General features: G+C 45.1%; 1 protein-coding gene across 1 annotated transcript; it reads left to right on the forward strand.

Moving 5' to 3' along the window:
* Nucleotides 1–6,431: 6,431 nt before the first annotated feature.
* On the forward strand, nucleotides 6,432–7,274 carry LOC311237201 (heat shock factor protein 1-like; the record flags this gene model as incomplete). The annotated part of the gene is made up of 1 exon (XM_084325010.1): nucleotides 6,432–7,274. The coding sequence occupies one exon, from the start codon at nucleotides 6,432–6,434 to the stop codon at nucleotides 7,272–7,274; it is 843 nt and encodes a 280-aa protein (XP_084181136.1).
* Between the last annotated feature and the right edge of the window lie 3,010 nt (nucleotides 7,275–10,284).

Here is a 10,284-nt window from a genome sequence, read left to right on the forward strand (position 1 = left end):
CACCAGTCTGTAGTACAACGTTCATTCATAGGTCTTCACGTAAATGCCCACAGAGACAAAGTCGATCTCTTTGTGCTTTTCAATGTTGCGCTGCGTGACAAGTGAGGTGATGGTGATTCTCACTGCGTTTAGATTAGATTCAAATGTATTGTCATCATGCAGCACAAGTACAGCACAACAAAGTTTGGCATCCAATCAGAGTGCAAAACAGTAAAGTGCAATAGTATACAATGTACAGGTGATTAAATTGGGTATAGAATATATAAATGTGTACTACTGAGTAATAGTGTTAATCAGATGTACGTATGTACTAGGGATGGGTGTGAGTAAAGAAAGAAAATAAGAAATTATACATTTTTATGATTTATTTTTATTTTTTACATATCTTTTCACATGTATGTGTAAGATTATAACTGTTTGTTGGTTTCCTTAAACATATATACATGAATGAACAAAAATAAGTAAAAAAAATCAAAAATAACAGGGGAAATTGTGAAAGTGTGGGTGATGCCTGTGCACCGCCAGCCAACGGGAGAGGGTCTTTATTGTCTCTATGACAAACGGTTCAAAAGATACAAAAGAGGTGGTTGCTAGGGTGTTATAAGTGGTTGCTAGGGTGTTTCTAGGCAGTTGCTAGGGTGTTTCTAGGTGGTTGCTAGGGTGTTATATGTGGTTGCTTGGGTGTTTCTAGGCGGTTGCTAGGGTGTTATAGGTAGTTGCTAGGGTGTTTCTAGGTGGTTGCTAGGGTGTTATAGGTGGTTGCTAGGGTGTTATAGCTGGTTGCTAGGGTGTTTCTATGTGGTTGCTAGGGTGTTATAGCTGGTTGCTAGGGTGTTTCTAGGTGGTTGCTAGGGTGTTATAAGTGGTTGCTAGGGTGTTTCTAGGTGGTTGCTAGGGTGTTATAGGTGGTTGCTAGGTTGTTATAGGTGGTTGCTATGGTGTTATAAGTGGTTGCTAGGGTGTTATAGCTGATTGCTAGGGTGTTTCTAGGTGGTTGCTAGGGTGTTATAGGTGGTTGCTAGGGTGTTATAGCTGATTGCTAGGTTGTTATATGTGGTTGCTAGAGTGTTTCTAGGCGGTTGCTAGGGTGTTATAGGTGGTTGCTAGGGTGTTATAGGTGGTTGCTAGGGTGTTATATGTGGTTGCTAGAGTGTTTCTAGGCGGTTGCTAGGGTGTTATAGGTGGTTGCTAGGGTGTTATAGGTGGTTGCTAGGGTGTTATATGTGGTTGCTAGGGTGTTATAGGTGGTTGCTAGGGTGTTTCTAGGCGGTTGCTAGGGTGTTTCTAGGCGGTTGCTAGGGTGTTATAGGTGGTTGCTAGGGTGTTATAGCGGGTTCCTAGGGTGTTTCTAGGCGGTTGCTAGGGTGTTATAGGTGGTTGCTAGGGTGTTATATGTGGTTGCTAGGGTGTTTCTAGGTGGTTGCTAGGGTGTTATAGCTGATTGCTAGGGTGTTTCTAGGCGGTTGCTAGGGTGTTATAGGTGGTTGCTAGGGTGTTATAGGTGGTTGCTAGGGTGTTATATGTGGTTGCTAGAGTGTTTCTAGGCGGTTGCTAGGGTGTTATAGGTGGTTGCTAGGGTGTTATAGCTGATTGCTACATGTGTTTCTAGGCGGTTGCTAGGGTGTTATAGGTGATTGCTAGGGTGTTTCTAGGTGGTTGCTAGGGTGTTTCTAGGTGGTTGCTAGGGAGTTATATGTGGTTGCTAGGGTGTTTCTAGGCAGTTGCTAGGGTGTTATAGGTGGTTGCTAGGGTGTTATAGTTGATTGCTAGGGTGTTATAAGTGGTTGCTACTGTGTTTCTAGGTGGTTGCTAGGGTGTTATAGGTGGTTGCTAGGGTGTTATAGGTGGTTGCTAGGGTGTTATATGTGGTTGCTAGGGTGTTTCTAGGCCATTGCTAGGGTGTTATAGGTGGTTGCTAGGGTGTTATAGGTGGTTTCTAGGGTGTTATATGTGGTTGCTAGGGTGTTTCTAGGCGGTTGCTAGGGTGTTATAGGTGGTTGCTAGGGTGTTATAGGTGGTTGCTAGGGTGTTATATGTGGTTGCTAGGGTGTTATAGGTGGTTGCTAGGGTGTTATATGTGGTTGCTAGAGTGTTTCTAGGCGGTTGCTAGGGTGTTTCTAGGCGGTTGCTAGGGTGTTATAGGTGGTTGCTAGGGTGTTATAGGTGGTTGCTAGGGTGTTATAGGTGGTTGCTAGGGTGTTATATGTGGTTGCTAGAGTGTTTCTAGGCGGTTGCTAGGGTGTTATAGGTGGTTGCTAGGGTGTTATATGTGGTTGCTAGGGTGTTTCTAGGTGGTTGCTAGGGTGTTATAGGTGGTTGATAGGGTGTTATAGCTGATTGCTAGGGTGTTTCTAGGCGGTTGCTAGGGTGTTATAGGTGGTTGCTAGGGTGTTATTTGTGGTTGCTAGGGTGTTATATGTGGTTGCTAGAGTGTTTCTAGGCGGTTGCTAGGGTGTTATAGGTGGTTGCTAGGGTGTTATAGCTGATTGCTACATGTGTTTCTAGGTGGTTGCTAGGGTGTTATATGTGGTTGCTAGGGTGTTTCTAGGCTGTTGCTAGGGTGTTATAGGTGGTTGCTAGGGTGTTTCTAGGTGGTTGCTAGGGTGTTTCTAGGTGGTTGCTAGGGTGTTATAAGTCATTGCTAGGGTGTTTCTAGGCAGTTGCTAGGGTGTTTCTAGGTGGTTGCTAGGGAGTAATATGTGGTTGCTAGGGTGTTTCTAGGCAGTTGCTAGGGTGTTATAGGTAGATGCTAGGGTGTTTCTAGGTGGTTGCTAGGGTGTTATAGGTGGTTGCTACTGTGTTTCTAGCCGGTTGCTAGGGTGTTATAGGTGGTTGCTAGGGTGTTATAGGTGGTTGCTATGGTGTTTCTAGGTGGTTGCTAGGGTGTTATAGGTGGTTGCTAGGGTGTTATATGTGGTTGCTAGGGTGTTTCTAGGCGGTTGCTAGGGTGTTATAGGTGGTTGCTAGGGTGTTATAGCTGATTGCTACATGTGTTTCTAGGTGGTTGCTAGGGTGTTTCTAGGCTGTTGCTAGGGTGTTATAGGTGGTTGCTAGGGTGTTTCTAGGTGGTTGCTAGGGTGTTTCTAGGTGGTTGCTAGGGTGTTATAAGTCATTGCTAGGGTGTTTCTAGGCAGTTGCTAGGGTGTTTCTAGGTGGTTGCTAGGGAGTAATATGTGGTTGCTAGGGTGTTTCTAGGCAGTTGCTAGGGTGTTATAGGTAGATGCTAGGGTGTTTCTAGGTGGTTGCTAGGGTGTTATAGGTGGTTGCTACTGTGTTTCTAGCCGGTTGCTAGGGTGTTATAGGTGGTTGCTAGGGTGTTATAGGTGGTTGCTATGGTGTTTCTAGGTGGTTGCTAGGGTGTTATAGGTGGTTGCTAGGGTGTTATATGTGGTTGCTAGGGTGTTTCTAGGCCATTGCTAGGGTGTTATAGGTGGTCGCTAGGGTGTTATAGGTGGTTGCTAGGGTGTTATATGTGGTTGCTAGGGTGTTTCTAGGCGGTTGCTAGGGTGTTATAGGTGGTTGCTAGGGTGTTATAGCTGGTTGCTAGGGTGTTTCTAGGTAGTTGCTAGGGTGTTATAGGTGGTTTCTAGGTGGTTGCTAGGGTATTTCTAGGTGGTTGCTAGGGTGTTCTAGGTGGTTGCTAGGGTATTTCTAGGTGGTTGTAGGGTGTTATAGGTGGTTGCTAGGGTGTTTTTAGGTGGTTGCTAGGGTGTTATAGGTGGTTGCTAGGGTGTTATAGCTGGTTGCTAGGATGTTTCTAGGTGGTTGATAGGGTGTTTCTAGGTGGTTGCTAGGGTGTTATACGTGGTTGCTAATATTGCTGTCATAATAGAACATTCTAGAACATTTGTGATGTCACAATATGATGTTATAATAGAACATTCTAGAACATTTGTGATGTCACAGTATGATGTCATAATAGTACATTCTAGAAAATTTGTGATGTCACAGTATGATGTCATAATAGAACATTCTAGAACATTTGTGATGTCATAATAGAACATTCTAGAACATTTGTGATGTCACAGTATGATGTCATAATAGTACATTCTAGAACATTTGTGATGTCACAGTATGATGTCATAATAGAACATTCTAGAACATTTGTGATGTCAGAGTATGATGTCATAATAGAACATTCTAGAACATTTGTGATGTCACAGTATGTCATAATAGTACACTCTAGAACATTTGTGATGTCACAGTATGACATAATAGAACATTCTAGAACATTTGTGATGTCACAGTATGATGTCATAATAATACATTCTAGAACATTTGTGATGTCACAGTATGATGTCATATAGAACATTCTAGAACATGTGTGATGTCACAGTATGATGTCATAATAGAACATTCTAGAACATTTGTGATGTCACAGTATGATGTCATAATAGAACATTCTAGAACATTTGTGATGTCACAGTATGATGTCATAATAGAACATTCTAGAACATTTGTGTTCTATATATATTCAACAATTCTCTCATAAGATCTCATTCTCTCATCCCTCTCCCCCTCAAGCCTGACCACTATATGGATCACTTGCGCTTCTTTTCCTGCACCCTCGTCTCCCGGACCACTTGAGCTATCGTCCCCCCCTTTCTTCCTCTTCCCCCCTTCTCCCCCCCTCTCCTCCCCCCTACTCTCACTATCCCCATCGCTGTCGTTCCTCTCCGTCCGCTTCTTCCTCTTCTTCCTCACCGTATCCCACCCCTCCTCCTCCCTCTCCCGTTCTTCCTCTTCCTTCTTCTTCTTCTTTACACCATCCGACTCCTTCCCTTTGTCTTCCACCATCTCCGAGGCCTCCTTCTCACTTCCCTCTCCGTTATCGGTCGTTAGCTCCATATCTGCCTGTTCCCTTTCGCTATCTTCCTCGCCCTTCTCACACCATTCACTTCCATCACACCATTTACTTCCATCACCATCCTCCCAATACCCTGGACAGCCGCTCACAGGCCGGGGCCACCAATCGCGAGGTCTTCCCTGTTTCCGATCCTCCATATCTACTTTGTTCGCCTCCCACCACCGACCACTACCCCTGCACATGTCCTCGTTGCACCGTTCCGGCGGACGCAGACGCCGCCACTCTGCGCACCTCTCAAAATCCATCTTTCCACAGAGAATTGTTGAATATATATAGAACACAGGCTCGAGTGGCCCAAACTCATTGCCGAGCAATTAGGAGAGGTAAAGTACGTGAACGTTTTGTGGGATGGGAATCTGGCCGTAGGGTGTGGTAGTGAGGGGCAGGTGGAGGTGGCTAGGCAGATGCAGAGCATTGGGGGGGTGGGTATAAGTAAGGTGGCGAGAGTAGGGGAGAAGAGGGGGGGGGGATGTAAGGGGGTGATAGTTGGGGTACCGGTCGAGGTTACAGTAGAGCAGCTGGTGGAAGAGCTAAAGGAGGACAGGCGTAATGGCATAGTTAAGAGTGCAGCAAGGATGAAGAGGGGAGCGGAGAGGGCAGTGACGGGGACGGTAGTGATTACGTTTGAGGGTGGGGTTGTTCCTAGCGAGGTATTAGTAGGGCGTAGGATGTATAGGGTTAGGGAATTTGTTCATAACCCTCTTAGGTGCTATAGGTGCCAGGGGTTTGGCCATATAGCTACCACGTGTATGAAGGGGATGAGGTGCGCTAGGTGTGGCGGGGAACATGAATATGGGAAATGTGGAGAGGGAGTGAAGCCGAGGTGCTGTAGTTGTGGTGGGGAGCACAGTGTAGCGTTTCGGGGGTGCGAGGTGATGATGAAGCAGGTCGCGGATCGGAGAGAGAGAAGGGAGGGTAAGTTGACGTATGCTGGGGCGGTTAGCAGGGCAGGACAGGGGAGCCAAGAAAGGGTGCAGGGGGTTGAAGGAGGGCATTTGGCAGTGAGGGTAGAGCAGGTGGAAAGAGACAGGGGAAGGGAGGAGAAATTAGGTATTGTGGCCTTCGTGGCAGGGGTAGTTACTGGTATGGCAGAGGTTACGGGTAGAACAGAGATGGTGAAGATGATTGTTAGGATAGCGGTTCAACATCTGGGATTGGGAGGTCTGGACTGGAGGGAGGTGTGTGAAGAGTTGGCTGAGGGGGCTGCGAGGGACAGGGCTGCGAGGGACAAAGCGGCCCAGGATAAGATAGCAGGGGGCAAGGAGGGTCCCGCGGAGGGGGGCTCAGACAGGAAGTAGCAGCAGTAGAGGCACTCCAATGGACAATGTAGTTGATGACGGGGTCCAGTAGAAGAAGAAAAGGAAGGTGAAGAAGGAGAAGAAGGAGAAGAAGAAGAGCCCATAAAAAGAATTGCGGAGGGCAGTAATACGCCTCGATGCGTCTACTCTGCCGGAAATTCAAATAAGAAGAAGAAGAAGATCTCATTCTTCATCTACTAACTAACTCAGACTGTTGACTTGTGAACGTTGGCTTTGTTTTATTGAATCCTTGTCGTTTTGGGAGCATGAAGTTTCACGGCGGTGGATCTGGAGGTGTGGTCGTTAGCCCCAGCAGCGGTCCAGCTTTTCTGACCAAACTTTGGACACTGGTGGAAGACCCAGAAACTGACCCTCTCATCTGCTGGAGCCCAAATGGAAATAGTTTTCATGTATTTGACCAGGGTCGCTTCTCCAAGGAGGTTCTTCCAAAGTTTTTCAAGCACAACAACATGGCCAGCTTCGTACGACAACTCAACATATATGGATTCCGTAAGGTGGTCCACGAGGTTCTTGTGAAACAGGAGTTTGACCACACAGAGTTCCAACATCCTTCTTTCATCAGAGGACAAGATCAGCGGCTGAAGAACATCAAACGCAAAGTCACCAATGTGTCCAATCTGAAGCAGGATGAGCTGAAGGTGTTTCCTGAGGAGGTGTCTAAGATCCTCAGTGATGTTCAGCTGATGAAGGGAAAACTGGAGAACATCCAAGCCTATTGCATCTCTATTAAACAAGAGAACGAGGCTTTGAGGAGCGAAGTTGACAGTCTGAAACAGCAGCAGAAAGTTGTCAACAAGTTGATTCTGGGCATGAAGAGAAAGATCCCTCTGATGCCTAACGACAGTAGCTCTGGCCACTCCATGCCTAAATACAGCCAGCAGTACTCCTTGGAACCATTGCAGTCCTCCCAAGCTATATCTGCTTCATCAGGAGGGTTAGGTGCAGCCAGTCTAGTTCCTGCTGACAGCCCTCTGAATTCTGGCAGTATAGAGTTCGGTCTGGAGAACCTACAGTACATCGTCAACCCACAGTCCATCAACTTCGACTCCTCCCCACTGTGTGAGTTTTCAGTTCTGTACCCAGTGTAGACATCGATCTAGACTCAGCGGTCAGTGCACTGGCCTCGCTATGACATCCACCACGGCACTACAGTAAGTGCTGCCGACGCCATGTCATCTCTGCTGCTCCTTTACCAAAAACACTGGGTTCTGGCTGGTCGGAGATCAGATTTAAATGTAGCCTCTCTGGTCCTCTTAGGAGCTGCCCTACCGTGACGAATTCTGCCTCCAGCTCATTCAAGGGAAGAGAAGAACTGCACAATACTTGATATTTGTTTGCTGCATTTTGTAAAAAAAATAAAAAAGTTTTATTCCATTATTAGGCTTTTATTTGTTTTATTTCAACATGTTGTACCATATATTTATTTTGAAGAGAAACACTAAAAATGTAATAATAAATGCTTCTACTGCTAAACCAAAAGTATGGTTTGTTGGCTCACGCATCGCATCACATTTGACATTTTTACAGAGTATTTTTCTTCCTCGCAAGACGGACGACATCTTTGCAGTCTTGAGGAAAATGGGAAGCCAGTAGTCTGCAGGACGGTGCTGCTTGTTGTAGTTCACACACCAGGCTCTGCTCCCCAGCCGACACTGTCTGTAGTTCTCACACCAGGCTCTGCTCCCCAGCCGACACCGTCTGTAGTTCACCCACCAGGCTCTGCTCCCCAGCCGACACCGTCTGTAGTTCACACACCAGGCTCTGCTCCCCAGCCGACACCGTCTGTAGTTCACACACCAGGCTCTGCTCCCCAGCCGACACTGTCTGTAGTTCACACCCACCAGGCTCTGCTCCCCAGCCGACACCGTCTGTAGTTCACACACCAGGCTCTGCTCCCCAGCCGACACTGTCTGTAGTTCACACACCAGGCTCTGCTCCCCAGCCGACACTGTCTGTAGTTCACACACCAGGCTCTGCTCCCCAGCCGACACTGTCTGTAGTTCACACACCAGGCTCTGCTCCCCAGCCGCCACTGTCTGTAGTTCACACACCAGGCTCTGCTCCCCAGCCGACACTGTCTGTAGTTCACACACCAGGCTCTGCTCCCCAGCCGACACTGTCTGTAGTTCACACACCAGGCTCTGCTCCCCAGCCGACACTGTCTGTAGTTCACACACCAGGCTCTGCTCCCCAGCCGACACTGTCTGTAGTTCACACACCAGGCTCTGCTCCCCAGCCGACACCGTCTGTAGTTCACCCACCAGGCTCTGCTCCCCAGCCGACACCGTCTGTAGTTCACACACCAGCAGGGGTGTGAAAGGACCCAGAAATTATACTTAAGTGAAAGTATGGGTACCATCTCAAAATCTTACTCAAGTCAAAGTCAGAGTATCTGGCTGAAAAGGCACTTGAGTAAAAGTCCAAAAGTTTCTACTTTAAAATGTACTTAAGTACTAAAAAAATAAAAGTAAAAACTTTTTTTTATTGCAAGGGATAGACCAGGGGTCTCAAACTCATTCCATTGTGGGCCAAGTTTTAATTGTAACCGTTTCATCCTCTTCATCACTCGTACTATCGTTTGTGGCCATCTTCTGTAGCTAGAATGAATGAATTATTTTATTTCGAATGTTTACAAATACAAATAAATAAACAAACAAATAATCTTTCGAATTTTTTTACAAATAAACAAACGAAAAGGATAGGTTTGAAGCCGAAGGCTTATAGAGCAACCTACCCCTAATTTAAAAAACAAACACAAAAATAAATCAACAATCAAAAATCAACAAAAACCGACCCAGAAAAAAACAAAAAAAGTTAAAGTTTGCAAGATAAAACAAACAAACAAAAAATCAATAATCAACAAAAATCGTTCCTGAAAAGAACATAAGCCAACATAGGAAAATCAAAAATGCATCTGCAATGCCAGAGTTTCATGGTAGAGAAAATGTTTACTATAAGATTCTAGAACCCTGTTTTTAAACATCTTTTTAAACTTAAAAATACTCCTGCTGTTTTTTATTTCATCCGGTATATTGTTCCAGAGTTTCACTCCTTTAACTGACAATACTTTTAAGTGTGGTTCGAGCTCTAGGCTGTTTCAAATTGAGTGTTCTTCTTAAATTATACGTCACCTCTCGTTCTTTAAACAAAATGTGTAAGTGACATGGCAGTTGATAACTTCTAGCTTTAAAAACTATCTCTGCTGTTTTAAGGTCAACTAAGTCGAGGAACTTTAATGCCCTTAGTTCAAAAAACAGTGTGTTTGTAGGATGGAGATAACTAACATTGTTCACAACCCTTATTGCCTTTTTCTGTAAGATGATAATAGGATTCAGATTCGTTTTGTATGTGTTTTCCCAAGTTTCTATACAGTAAGTTACATATGGTAATAAAATAGTACAATAAATTGTGTATAATGATCTCAAATTTAATATGTGTCTGGTTTTTTAATCTATGTTTTAAATTATGGCTATGTGTCTAATCTGCCCGTCGCTTATCAATGACTCGTTTTCCAGTCAACATTGTCGAAGCGGATTGTTTTTTTATCGGTTCATTTTCGTTTTATAGCATTTTGAAAAGCCCTCGTTTTCAAGGAAAATAAAAAGATTCCATGATAAAAGACGTTTACTGGAATATTCTAGAATACACAAAAACGTTGTCATTTTTCGGCCTATTCATGAATCGTTTTCAAATAAACGCTAGATTATTGATAGTATATGTGTACGTATGCACGCTGGGGCCGCAAGCTGAAAATCAATTATCTGAGTTCCTCATCAGCGATCACGCACACACACACACACACACATAGGGGACACGTTGATATCTCATCGAATACAACTCTGATTATCCCAAGACTGGTAAAATAGATTCCTTACCTCAGATCAGATGTTCTCCAAAAAGATCATTCCAATTCCTGATCGCCATTCCAAAAATCGATCACTACTGTCTACTATCGATTGGCTACTGTCACACTGTAAATATATATTCCAGGCTGATTCCTGTCCCGCGAAGCCTTTTTACAACGCATCCGCGTTTCCGGGTTCCCGTTTTGCGCTCTGATTGAGCGCCAATCGTGGGACGGCAAGTTTCTACACTGGT

This window comes from Notolepis coatsorum (assembly GCF_963971535.1).
Source record: "Notolepis coatsorum genome assembly, chromosome: 11".
Taxonomy (NCBI): Eukaryota; Metazoa; Chordata; class Actinopteri; order Aulopiformes; family Paralepididae; genus Notolepis; species Notolepis coatsorum.